Source organism: Malaclemys terrapin, chromosome 8 (assembly GCF_027887155.1).
Source record: "Malaclemys terrapin pileata isolate rMalTer1 chromosome 8, rMalTer1.hap1, whole genome shotgun sequence".
NCBI classification, from domain to species: Eukaryota; Metazoa; Chordata; order Testudines; family Emydidae; genus Malaclemys; species Malaclemys terrapin.
In genome coordinates this window covers 92,374,348-92,388,095 of record NC_071512.1, presented here as the reverse complement: position 1 = coordinate 92,388,095, position 13,748 = coordinate 92,374,348, and the positions used below count along the sequence as shown (strand labels likewise).

General features: G+C 49.8%; 1 protein-coding gene across 3 annotated transcripts in view; it reads left to right on the top strand.

The window, feature by feature from the left end:
• CACHD1 (cache domain containing 1) overlaps positions 1 to 13,748 on the top strand; it is a 207,610-nt gene that overhangs the window by 167,447 nt on the left and 26,415 nt on the right. For all 3 annotated transcript variants that reach the window (XM_054037560.1, XM_054037561.1, XM_054037562.1), the window contains 3 exons: positions 1,474 to 1,616; positions 2,350 to 2,531; positions 10,993 to 11,103. In XM_054037560.1, coding sequence (XP_053893535.1) covers positions 1,474 to 1,616; positions 2,350 to 2,531; positions 10,993 to 11,103 — 436 coding nt within the window. The remainder of the gene's footprint in view (positions 1 to 1,473; positions 1,617 to 2,349; positions 2,532 to 10,992; positions 11,104 to 13,748) is intronic.

The window sequence follows — 13,748 nt, the reverse complement described above, 5'->3', positions numbered from 1 at the left end:
CTATGTTCTTGTCTTGAATATAATGCCCAGTTTTGATAAAAGGGAACCGCATAATGGTCTCACCTTAGAAAAGATTTGACATTAATGGAAAAAGTCCAGGGACGCGCGCCAATAATGTTGAGAGACTCAGTATGAGAAAAAATATAATTGATTCAGACAGTTTAGGCTGGAAAGCTGATGAGGAAATACAATAGAAGTTTATTAAGTGATGACTGGGGTAGATAAGGCTGCTATATGTGCAGTGGCATGCTTTGGGAGTGGTGTGGAAAAATGGAGAACCTTCCCACTGTGTAAGTATTGTCTCTCTAAGGTGCTGGGAATGCCTTCCCCTGGAGACAGTTGCACACTGAGAAAAACAATAAGATGAACATTATGTGGTTCCCCTTTATCAAATATTCAAGGAAAAAAACCCAATTTCTCAGCACCCCAGCCCCTGCATTATCATTGTGTGATTTTTGTTTGTTCATGTTCTGTTTTGGCTTTGCCTTTTAAATATCACATTTCTTGCTCAATGAAAGCATACACCCAGACTATTCTCAACATCTCTTGTACTCACTCTTTTTGCCCCCTTGTTCATGTTAGCAAACTCACTCCACCAGTTTTGTCAAACTTGTGTTTTTTGTGCCTCTCCCTGTGTTAATGACCTGAAAGTCACAGCTATTTTTCGAGGTGGCCCCTGCAGAGTCCCACCTAAACCCCGTTTTCTCTCACAAAGTTCTTTGAGTCTCATCATTGGCTTCCCCATTCTCCATGTATTGTGCTAACCTTCACAACTTATTTGTATTATTTTATCATGTCATTTTAGCCATCCCTTCACTCTACCAATGTCAGCCTTCATCAGCTTCTCTTGCCAGCACCTTTGCACTTTTTGTCCCAAGGCTAAGATCCCCATTAAGCCACTACCCTGTCTTCCTCAACAGCCCACCTTAGGAGTTGCTGCTTCTGCAATGCTGCAGAACGCTGTCAGCTGATAATGGCTAGACAGGCAGTGCAGTGAGGCTGCTGTTACTGATCTGCTTGTTTTCTTTAACACACTGAAACCACCACCATCTACAGCAAGACACTCAAACCCTCCTTACCTTACAAAAAGGTGCACATAACCAGCCTGTTCAAAGCCATGTTCATATGACTGTGAAATAGACATTTTATTGTAATCCATGTATCTTGCATTATAACATTCCAAAGTTTGAAATGAAAAGAAGGTTTCAAAACAAAAGAGGACATGATCTGTGCTTATAAGTCTTACTATTATTATTTGGGATGATAATCCTCATGCTTCCAGGCAAAAACTGGTGATCAGCTTGTGTCAGGAAGAGATTCCCTACCCTCCATACTATAGTACTGTACCTTCATTATACGAGCTATAGTCTCAAACAGGATACTACATCAGATGGTGTTCTGTGATGGGATGGCATGTATTATATACCGAACATAGTGCTTTGTTTTTAATCCTCTAATACTTTGTTATTTCAGAAAGTCCCACCGTAATGCTGTCTGCAGGTAGTTTTTCTTCTCCATATGAACATCTGAGCCAACCTGAGACCAAACGGATGGTGGAACACTACACGGCATACCTCAGCGACAACACCCGTCTTATTGCTAACCCTGGGCTTAAAGTATGTTATTTAAATCCATCTTCTCCCTCCCTTCCCCCATCCTGCCCTTATTGGTGAGCATGCTGGTCCCCATTTCACATGTGTCCTTTGGGTTGGCTCTTGGCCTATGGGAGTGTTGGGCACGTAGGATACTAGGATTTTTGTCTCTTGGTGCAGAGACACTGTGCTCAGCCCTTCTGGCTTGGAGAAGCAGTGTGAACTAGTGCTTGGAGAAGCAGTGTGAACTAGGTTGAAAGGAATCCTGTACACTCCTCAGCTGGGTGGATGGGGGCTCTGACATGAGGGCTTCATGAGAAATTGGAGGGAGGAAGGGGCTCAGAGACCACAGGGGTGGGAGGAGGGGCCCTTTTCCACAGGAAGAAAGTTTACAAGCTGCAATTAGAATTAACAATATGCAGAATGGTGCTGTAATAAACATTGGGTCAGAAGATACCTTTGTGTGTTTAAGCATTTATATGAGAAAACTTTGTTTTATGTACAAATGGGGCAGTATTTATATTTACCTGAAGTGAAAAGCAAATGTTAAAAGCTGTGCAGATAATAACAATATTTCATTATAACAAGCTTTTTTCTTTACTTGGAATTTGCTAGATCCATCTGGTGTGAGAAGATTTTAAAGAAGTAATTGGGTTTAGATTATCTCTGATAGGTCTTTAGGAAACCCTGCAAGCAGCTTATTATCTTTTCATGCAAGTCTTAAAGGAACCCTGCTAGGTCTGTCTTTGTTTTGCAGTTCTCTGTCAGAAATGAAGTAATGGCTACCAGTCACGTCACAGATGAATGGATGACACAAATGGAAATGAGTAGCTTGAACAGTTACATTGTCCGCCGTTACATAGCAACGCCCAATGGGGTGCTCAGAATTTATCCTGGTTCTCTCATGGACAAAGCATTTGATCCCACTAGGAGACAATGGTGAGTTTTAGGGTCCCGTTATCAAAGGTTTCAAAAATCTTAGAGGGTAATAATATTGCACTGGGGAAAATATTTCATGTAGGATTAATAGAAAGGCCATGTTTGTAAAGGATATTTAAATACATTTCTAATTAAATAATTTATATGCTCGGTAAAATATATTGTGTTTAATAGTAATTTTACTAGAATCTTTATTTGCTGTAAATCATAATTCTTTATTGTGATAGTTTCTATTTCTTATCCCTTTATACAGCATAAGAATAAAAATATTTACACAGGAAACTAGGGTCCATGCTGTTACTTTATTCATTCTTTAGGATCTATCAGCGTTAATTTCAGCTCTTTGTGGCAATTTTGGTTCTTCTTCGAGTGATTGTTCACGTCCATTACACATTAGGTGTACGCGCGCCGCGTGCACGGACGTCGGAAACTTTTTCCCTTAGCGGCTCCCGTCGGGCCGGCGGGGCCCCCTCCTTCCCGCCAGAGCGGCTCCCCGCTCCAGGGTATATATATCCCTGCCGACCCGACCCCTCCAGTTCCTTCTTACCGTCCGTGGCGGCGTTGGAACAACTCTGTCTCTCGTCTGAGAGTGTCCCTTAGCAATAGTCATTAGTGTTATCTAGCAGTTATCAGTTAGTTGTTGTAGTGTTTAGTCAGTAGTTAACGGCTCATTAGAGTACTTAAAGTTCCTGCCGGGGTTGTTTATTCAGCCCCGGCACCGGCCCCGGGCGGTGGGGTATGCCACACGCCCAAGGTTTTAAGGCCTGTGCCACGTGCCGCAGGCCTATGCCATTGAGCGACCCCCACGCTTCGTGTCTTCGTTGCCTGGGGGAGGCTCACCAGAAAGAGCGCTGCAAGATCTGCAAGGCCTTTAAGCCCAGAACTAAAAAAGAGAGGGACTTTCGCCTTAAACAGCTGCTCATGGAGACGGCGTTACAGCCCTCCACTTCGACGGCACCGTCTGCCTCCGTGCGGAGCGCCCCGGCTTCGGTGCGGGAACCGGCGCCGGCGGGTCACTCGAAGACCGCGGCACCGACCCAGCGGGGAAATGCACGACGCCGATTGTCTTCGCCGGCGAAAGTGAAGGGCCAACCTAAGGCCCGAGGTCGCTCCCCGCACAAGAAGGCGGCACCGGTAAAGACCTCGAGTGCCCCTAAGGCCGATACGGCCCCAACACGGGCCCCGGTAGTGGCTCCGGCGCCAAAAGGCCCGTCGAGCCCCGGGATGAGCGCATCGAGCGAGGATGAAGGGCTGGAGGAGCTCGTGGAACAGCCCTCCACTCCGGACACGTTTGAGGCAGCTAAGGACCTCATTGCCTTGTCCGTCGAGGCCCCGGCACGCGCTGAAGGCCCCCCGCCTATGCTGCCGCGCAGAGGCAAGCCGGCGATGGTGCGCCCATCACGGTCGCCGTCTCGGCACCGTTCCAGGGACCGGTCCCGGTCGAGCTCCGCCTCGGTGGACTCCCGGTTGCCCTCGGCGCAAGAAGCACCGCAGCAGTCGGGCTTCAGCAAACGGTCGGCACCGACTCAGCAACCGAGCACGAGTCGGCACCGCGAAGCATCGGCGGCTCGTTACCCGAGGCCGACCAGCCGTAGCCGTTCCCGGTCCCGCGATCACCGGTACCGTTCCAGGTCCAGGTCGACGAGGCGCTATTCCAGGTCCTGGTCGCGGAGGCGCTACTCCCTTAGACCGGACCGGCACCGTCCTACGGCTCCACCGTGGCCTTCCAGGTCACCGTCCGTGGTCTCGGGGACTGACTCAGACCGATACGGCGGGTATGCCCGTAGGTCACAGGCCAGCAGGGACTACGGTCAGTCCCAATGGGGCCAGCCGAGCCAATGGCCATTCTGGACACCCTGGGCCTACCACCAACAAGGGCCCCCATCGAGGGCCTCGAGATCCGGGCCATCCCGGTACCCATCCCGCTCCCCGCGGCACCGTCCGCCATCGTATAGGGAGGCAACGGTCTCTAGACCACCGGAGCGGGAAGGAGTGGACTCGGCACCGAGTACGGTACCGTCCCAATCCCACGCGGCGGGTCAGGCCACAGAGGAACAATTGGCTGATGCCGGATTGCAAGACAATGAGGATGGGCAGAAGGCCCCGACCTCTTCCTCCTCGCCAGATGAGGCGGTAGCGGGCACACTGGTGTCCGGCCCTCCCCCGATTGACCATCGGGCACACCAAGACCTGCTTCGCCGGGTAGCCCTCAATCTGGGCTTGCAAGCGGAGGAGACTGTAGAGCAGGACGACCCCATGGTCGATATCCTGAGCCCAGAGGGCCCCTCCAGAGTCGCTCTCCCGATTATACGGACAGTACAGTCCAACTATAAGACGGTGTGGCAAACACCGGCCTCCAGTGCGCCAACTGCAAAAGGCGTGGAGAGGAAATACTTCGCCCCATCTAGAGGGTTTGACTTCCTCTTTCTACATCCGTCCCCCTGTTTGCTGGTGGTCTCGGCGGTCAACGAAAAGGAGCGGCATGGCCAGCAAGCTCCTGCCCCCAAGGGCAAGGAAGCTAAGAGATTGGACTTATTCGGGAGGAAAGTCTATTCATCGGGGGGCCTTCAACTGAGGATCGCCAATCAGCAGGCGATTCTAAACAGGCACAATTTTAACTCTTGGGCATCAGTCGCCAAGTTTAAGGACTCCCTCCCACCTGACGCGCATCAGGAGTTCACGGCCCTGGTGGATGAGGGAATGGCAGTGGCCAAGACCTCTTTACAGGCCGCACTAGACTCAGCCGACGCTGCGGCTAGAACAATTGCGTCGGGAGTCGTGATGAGGCGTTCAGCGTGGTTGCAGGCTTCAGGTCTCCCGCCAGAGGTGCAGACCACGCTGCAGGACCTCCCGTTTGAAGTTTCGGGCTTGTTTTCCGACCAGACGGACGCCAGGCTACATAGCCTTAAGGACTCACGAGCGACCCTTAAGTCGTTGGGTATGCACACACCGGTAACGCAGCGTAAGCCCTTTAAACCTCAGCCGCCGCAAAGGCAATACCACCGTCGGCCCCGACACGAGCCGTACCGCCGTCGGGGCAGGGATAACAGGCGGAGACGTAACAACACGCCTAACCAGGGCCAGAGTCACGGCCAGGGCAAGCCACAGCCAGGAAATAAACCAGGCTTTTGAAGCTACGCCCGAGGACAGCGTACCACTTCATATACCGGATCCTCCTCTGGGTTTCAAGGACCGTCTGGCCCATTTCTACCGGGCCTGGCTGCGCATAACATCGGACCGCTGGGTCCTGCGCACAGTGAAGGCGGGCTATACCCTCCAGTTTTCCTCGCCCCCTCCCTGCCATCCCCCTTCCCCGTCACTCTTCAGGGACCCTTCTCACGAGCAACTCCTCATACAGGAGGTACAGACCCTTCTCGCTGCAGGAGCAGTAGAAGAGGTCCCACCAGACCTAAGGGGAAAAGGATTCTATTCCAGATACTTCCTGATCCCCAAGGCGAAAGGGGGCCTCCGTCCTATCTTGGACCTGCGCGATCTAAACAAGTTTCTGATCAAAGCGCGCTTCCGTATGGTCTCCCTTGGAACTGTTATCCCATCCCTGGATCTGGGGGATTGGTATGCTGCCCTCGATATGAAAGATGCCTATTTTCACATCGCAATCAATCCGGCCCACAGACGTTTTCTGCGCTTCGTTGTCGGCCAGCGCCATTTCCAATTTACGGTCCTGCCCTTCGGCCTGGCGTCAGCACCACGGGTGTTTACGAAGTGCATGTCCGTGGTAGCAGCCTTCCTTCGAAAAAGAAGGATGCGTGTGTTCCCATACCTGGACGATTGGCTACTCGCGGGCAGGTCGGAGGCCGAGGTCCGATCTCACGTGACGCTGGCCTTGCAGACGTTCGACAAGCTCGGCCTCCGGGTCAATGTGCCCAAATCCACGTTAGTCCCCACACAGAGGCTGGACTTCATAGGTGCTACCCTGGACTCGGTAACCGCGCAAGCGAGCCTACCAGAGGCACGGTTCATGTCAATTCACAGAGCCGTAAGCTCGGTCCAAAAATTCCCCACGACAACGGCAAGGTGTTGCATGCAGCTTCTGGGGCATATGGCAGCTTGCACACACGTGGTCAGACATGCCCGCCTGAGGCTCCGGCCTTTACAGTTGTGGTTCGCCCACACGCATCGCCCCAACAGAGACCCGTTGGATCAGGTAGTTACGATCCCAAACCAGGTGCTCAGCTCGCTACGCTGGTGGCTCGATCGCCAACAGGTATGCGAAGGGATCCCCTTCGCTGCCCCACAGCCCACTCTGACGTTGGTAACAGATGCATCGGACCTGGGTTGGGGGGCGCACCTGGGGGAACTGCGGACCCAAGGGCTGTGGTCCAGAGAAGACAAGCTGCTTCACATCAATCTGAAGGAGCTAAGAGCGGTTCGCCTCGCCTGTCAGACCTTCCGCGCCTCCATAAAAGGTCACAGCGTGGCAGTCCTGACAGACAACACTACCGCCATGTTCTATATAAACAAGCAGGGCGGGTCCCGGTCTTCTCCCCTCTGTCACGAGGCACTCCAATTATGGAACTTCTGTATAGCCCATGCGATACACCTCATTGCGACGTATCTTCCGGGGATTCAAAACGGCTTAGCAGACCGCCTCAGCCGATCCTACCGAATGCACGAATGGACGTTGAGACGAGACGTCCTGCATTCGATCTTCCGGAGGTGGGGCTTTCCCCGGGTGGATCTATTCGCCACCAGGGACAACAGCCAATGCCCTCAGTTCTGCTCGTTCCAGAACCTCAGCCGGGGATCATTAGCAGATGCTTTCATGATCCCATGGGGAGGGAGCCTAAGATACGCCTTCCCTCCGTTCCCACTCATACACAAGGTTCTCCTCAAGACCCGCAGGGACAGGGCGACGATCATACTTATTGCCCCGGCCTGGCCACGCCAGCATTGGTTCACATCCCTGCTGGAACTGTCCATAGCCGATCCAATCACCCTCCCCCTCCATCGCGACCTAGTCACGCAAGACAAAGGTCGCCTACTCCACCCGAACCTGTCTTCGCTACATCTCACGGCATGGTATCTCTCTGGCTGAATGATGCAGAACACAGATGCTCTCACCAAGTTCAGCAAATTCTCCTTAATAGTAGGAAGCCCTCTACAAGAGCGACCTACCTGGCAAAATGGAAAAGGTTCTCCCACTGGTGTGAGCCTCAACGCATACAGCCTTTACAAGCCTCAATTCCCTCGATCTTGGATTACCTACTGCACCTCAAGAATCAAGGGCTTGCGCCCGCCTCAATTAGAGTTCACTTAGCCGCTATTTCGGCTTTCCATCCGGGAGAGTTGGGAGTGTCAGTGTTCTCCAATCCCACAGTGGCCCGATTCCTCAAGGGGCTGGAAAGGGTGTTTCCCTACTCGCGCCCGCCTGTCCCGGCGTGGAGCCTGAACCTAGTCCTAACAAGACTCATGAGTCCTCCCTTTGAGCCCCTAGCCACTTGCTCCCTCACGCACCTCTCGTGGAAGGTGGCGTTTCTCGTGGCCATCACGTCGGCCAGAAGGGTATCGGAATTGAGGGCCCTCTCTTCGGAACCGCCCTATACAGTGTTCCATAAAGATAAGGTGCAACTGAGGCCGCACCCCAAATTCCTCCCAAAAGTGGTTTCACAGTTTCACATGGGGCAAGACATTTGCCTACCGGTGTTTTTTCCTAAACCCCATACGGACCCTCACCACCGCAGCCTACATACCCTGGATGTCCGAAGGGCGTTGGCATTTTACCTGGAGCGGACCAGGTCGTTCCGCAGAACACCCCAGCTGTTCATTGCGATTGCGGAACGTATGAAAGGCTTGCCTATCTCGACACAGCGCTTGTCGGCATGGATTGTGCATTGCATACGCACTTGTTATGAGCTCGCCAATGTTCCGGCCCCGGATATCCGGGCCCATTCGACTAGAGCCCAAGCATCCTCAATGGCCTACTTGGCGCAGGTCCCGATCCAGGAGATCTGTAAGGCAGCCACCTGGTCGTCCATACACACGTTCACAGCCCATTACGCGATCCATCATCAGACCAGAGAGGACGCGATGGTCGGTCGGGCTGTGCTACAGTCAGTTGTACCTTGACTCCTACCCACCTCCAATGGTAAGCTTGGGAATCACCTAATGTGTAATGGACGTGAACAATCACTCGAAGAAGAAAGAACGGTTACTTACCTTCTGTAACTGTTGTTCTTCGAGATGTGTTGGTCACGTCCATTACACTTCCCACCCTCCTTCCCCTCTGTCGGAGTCTCCGGCAAGAAGGAACCGGAGGGGTCGGGTCGGCAGGGATATATATACCCTGGAGCGGGGCGCCGCTCTGGCGGGAAGGAGGGGGCCCCGCCGGCCCGACGGGAGCCGCTAAGGGAAAAAGTTTCCGACGTCCGTGCACGCGGCGCGCGTACACCTAATGTGTAATGGACTAATGTGTAATGGACATGAACAACACATCTCGAAGAACAACAGTTACAGAAGGTAAGTAACCGTTCTTTATTGATACTTTATGCAGCAGTTTTTGTTTGCAATGGATTTTCTTACTGTACAACTCTACCCCGATACAACGCTGTCCTCGGGAGCCAAAAAATCTTACCGCGTTATAGGTGAAACCGCGTTATATCGAACTTGCTCTGATCCGCCGGAGTGCACAGCCCCACCCCCCTCCAGAGCACTGCTTTACCGCATTATATCTGAATTCGTGTTGTATCGGGTAGCGTTATATCGAGGTAGAGGTGTATTTCCAAATAGGAATTTTCTGGCTAAGTGCATAATTAATAGCTGCAGTTAACATATGATTTAGGAAAATTATATATATATATAAAACAAATGAGATTTGACACGAGAGAAATCTCTTGAGTGTGTTTTAACGTATGCTTTGTTAAAAGAAGTCAGCCAGGTGGTGCTGCAGTATGGCTCAGAACAATCAAGTTAGAGACTGGGATACATAAGTAAACTTAGGATTCCTACCCTGTGGCTTTATTAGCATGGCTCTAAATCACTGGTGGCATTGCTTGTTCCACAGCTCCACTACCCCACATCTCCCCTGAAAAATAATTACCATAGTTCTGGACTGGCAGTACTCACCTTTCTTTGGGTCTTTTTCCTCTCCATAGTTCAATCATTTACAGTTGTGTAATGTTTCTCTCTTCACACAATTAGCTGGCTTTGTGGAGCTCACACTATAAATGAACTGTATACAGCAGTGGTGGGCAACCTACGGCCCATCAGGGTAACGTGATTGTGAACCGCAAGACATTTTGCTGACGTTGACCGTCCACAGGCACGGCCCCCCGCAGCTCCCAGTGGCCGCGGTTTGCCGTTCCCAGCCAATGGAAGTTGTGGGAAGCAGTGGGCCGCAGGGACATGCTGGCCGCCACTTCCCACAGCTCCCATTGGCTGGAAATAGCGAACTGTGGACACTGGGAGCTGCGGGGGACCGTGCCTGCAGACGGTCAACATCAGCAAAATGTCTCACAGCCCACAATCAGATTACCCTGATGGGCCGCAGGTTGCCCACCATGGATATACAACATTTACAAACACCTTTTTCCCTTTATTTAGAAAATAAATGTTTGTGTGTGTGTATATAGACTCCTCTCCCCCCTCCTCACTCCCCTCCCACCCCTGAGTAAAGGGATTCTATCAACTTGAAAGCTAATAAATTCTTTTAAAAAATGAGGAGTCATTTCAGGTATTGTCCCTGACACTGTCTACCAGCTTTTGTGATTTTTACATTCACTTTTTTCTTTTCCTGGTTCCTGGGTAAAAAACCACACAAACAACAAGGGAAACTGTTTAGCTATAAAGCAGATAACAGTGAAATTGTCTCTGCTCAAAGTGATGTCAAATGTGCAAAGTAAACAAATTAGAAAAAGAGAGAGACCGTTTTACTTTCACCTCTTACAGTTGGAGAACCTGGAGGTGTTACTTGTCACAATGACGTTAAAAAATTCTGATGTAAGTGTGAGTTATTTTAGGTGGCAGTAACCCTTCAAATTAATAATCTGTAATATTCATTTTGCTTTTTAAGTTTGCACATGTGAGTTTTGTTTGTATAAAAGAATGCTTTCGCCTTTCCTCCTATATTTTCTACACATGAATTTAACCACACTTTGTTCAAGGATGTATGCCCCAGTTGGTTTTTAAATCCAACATTATTCAGAATTAGATTTCATTTAAATAATCTAAATATTTTACTTTAATGTGATACAGTGAAATGTGTTTGTACAGAATAATGGAGTATGATTTTTCATGTGGAGTAACATTATCCTACTGAGTTAGCCTGTTTGGGGCCCTGATCCTGCTTACATAAAAACTCCTACTTAACTTCCAATACGGGGAGCTTTGACTTCAGTAGTGCTGTTTACAGGGCATTCAGTTAAATACTTGTGTAAGCCTCATTTTTTACATTTAAAATGACTGGTTTTCATTCATAAATAATGATTGTTTTGGTCTTTACTAGGTACTTGCATGCAGTGGCTAATCCGGGGCTAATAACTTTCACTGGTCCCTATTTAGATGTTGGAGGAGCTGGCTATGTTGTTACGATCAGCCACACTGTTCATTCTTCAAGGTAAAATTTCATTTTGAATATTTGATCAATCCAAAAATCTGTGAATTGACTTGTAAAGACGTTATCTGTGATCAGTTTATTTTTGCTAGAGCCCCAATAGGCCAGGTGCTTCCCAATGGGAGCAGGCACGATGCTTGTCCTAAAAGAGCCTTTAGTAAAATGGAAAGAATTACACAGAGGCAGGGGAAACATCCAACTGAAGCTCTGTTTCTGGAAAATCCGTTCTGGGGGAGAGTTGCACAGATTGGTCTTTTGGAGGTTTATCAAAACTTGAGTTATAAGACCAATTTCCTGAAAGGTTTGTAGTGCCTGAATGTGATTATGGGTGAATGGGAGTAGAGTTTTGATATACATAAAATATAGACATGAAAAAAATGCCCCTTGAATCAAGAATTTTGGTGTATATCCCCCACCCTTGCAGCTGCTAGCCTTGTGTTATGCCACTAGCTTTTTGATGAGGATTTGTAGAAAATAAGCCCATCTTCTAGTTAAGCTTCTTCTGTGTATGTTCGACTACATCCTTCCCCCTCTACTTGAAGGAGAAACTTTATCTTGTTTCATGTGTGTTCTTTCTCTAAATCAGGGGTCGGCAACCTTCAGCACATGGCCCATCGGGGTAATTCACTGGCGGGCCACGAGACATTTTGTTTAAGTTGACCGTCCGCAGGCACGGCCCCCCGCAGCTCCCAGTGGCCGCGGTTTGCTCTTCCTGGCCAATGGGAGCTGTGGGAAGCGGCGCGTGTCCCTGTGGCACGATGAATCACGGCCAATGGGAGCTGCAGGGGGCCATGCCTGCGGATGATCAACGTAGTGTGTCGCCGCCCGCCAGCGGATGACCCTGATGGGCCATGTGCCGAAGGTTGCCGACCCCTACTCCGAGTGGTACTCACGTTAGATCTCTTTTTTCCAGTGTAGTCTTAAGAAATACACACTTTCTCAGTTGGACACACTCACTCACTCTCTCTCTCTCTCTCTCTCTCTCTTCTATATATTAATAACCTCCCCTTAGTGCCCTCTTCTTTTCCCATCCCCTCCTCTGCACAAGACAACCAAGTATATGCCATGTACGTCCCAGCATAAAATTTTTAATTTCCTTGAGACAACATTGTTCTTTTAATACGGTCTAATGAAGAAAAATTAATGGTGAGCCAGACTGTGGTTATTAGCCAGCGGTTCCATTAAGCAGCACTGGCACAACGCCTCCTGGAACACAGGGGAAGCATGCAATGCCCTTAGAAAATGGTGCAATATACACTCCTCTCTGCACACAGCCAGTTCCCTACACCGTTGTTCCCATTTTGGGGAGTCTAGTGCCACTGGTGGTGAGAGACCTGTACAACCCTTGCACTCACTGGGCTGTGTGTAGTTTTCCACCCCTAATCAGGAGAGCAGGGAAGTTAGGGGAAGGTAGTTTCCACTAACCTCCTCAGCTGTCTGTGTACCTATGCATGAGAGCAGCATTGTTAGTTTTCATTGGGAATGTTATGGCATATAGGTCATGGACTATAGTGTGAGTTAAAGGAAATAGAGCAGCCAGATTTCACACAAATTTTAAACTGCGATTTGCATGTTGGGAGATTATATCTGTGTCCCCCTGAACTTTTGAGCATGTTGCACTGTCAGCTTTCGGCCCCTTCTTATACACTATCTGGGAGCATAATTTGTGTAGCTCCTTTGAAAGCCTCTGCTCTTCTAATTAGCTTTTCATCTAACATGGCTACGTGTTTTTCTAAAACAAGAACGTTCTCCTCTTCCCTCATTGCTTCAATTCCAGTATATTTTCAGATCCTCGTAGCTTGAGTTATTTACTTACAATATTGCCTTAGTCAGGTCTGTCTTATGGGTACCAATGTGAGCAATGCTATGTCTGTGCTAGCCGTACCCAAACTTTGGTCCGTGAAGCAGTTACGGGGGGGTCTGGAGGAGGAGCAGGAAAGCCTGTGCAATGGGAGAAGGGTAGGGCAGCAGGAAGCAGCAGAACCGGGGGGAGATGGCGACAGAACAGATCGGAGAGGAAGGTGAGAGAGCCAAATAGACTGATCAACTTTTTCCTTAGTTTCCTGAAATTACTGTTCCATGTAAGTAATTGCTGTATTTGCCATAGTGATGTTACATGGTTGTAATTGGGAGGGGAGGTAATTTGCACACTTGCAAATGGGGAAGGTAGGGCCATAAGACACTTTGAGGGTATATCAAACTCAGAATAACCCCCCTTCAGGCTAACACCTAATGCCCCTTCCATCTACACACAAATTGTGCTGACCCAGGACCCCATGGGGATGGAAGGTCTGAGTCAAGCCGGGACTCAGCATTCAAGCCCTGTTGCTTTGCAGTACAGACTCAGCCCCACTTGACTCATGCTCTGGGAGTCTGCCAAAAGTACCCACGGGCTGACTTTCCTTGTCCTCTAGACAGTCAGGTTTTCCTACACTGCACCACAAAGGGCTAGAGCGGCCACATTTTGGGAGGGTATATGGGTGGGATATGAGTGGCCAGACTCCGGCCCACATCATTCAGTGTGGATGCTGGAGCCCTACGTTGGGACCCCGGGTTCAGCAATTCCTAACCTGGGGTTTCAAACGAGTGTAGATGCTCAAACCCTAGGTTAATAAAACCAGGGTCTGCTAACTCAAGCTCTACTAAAT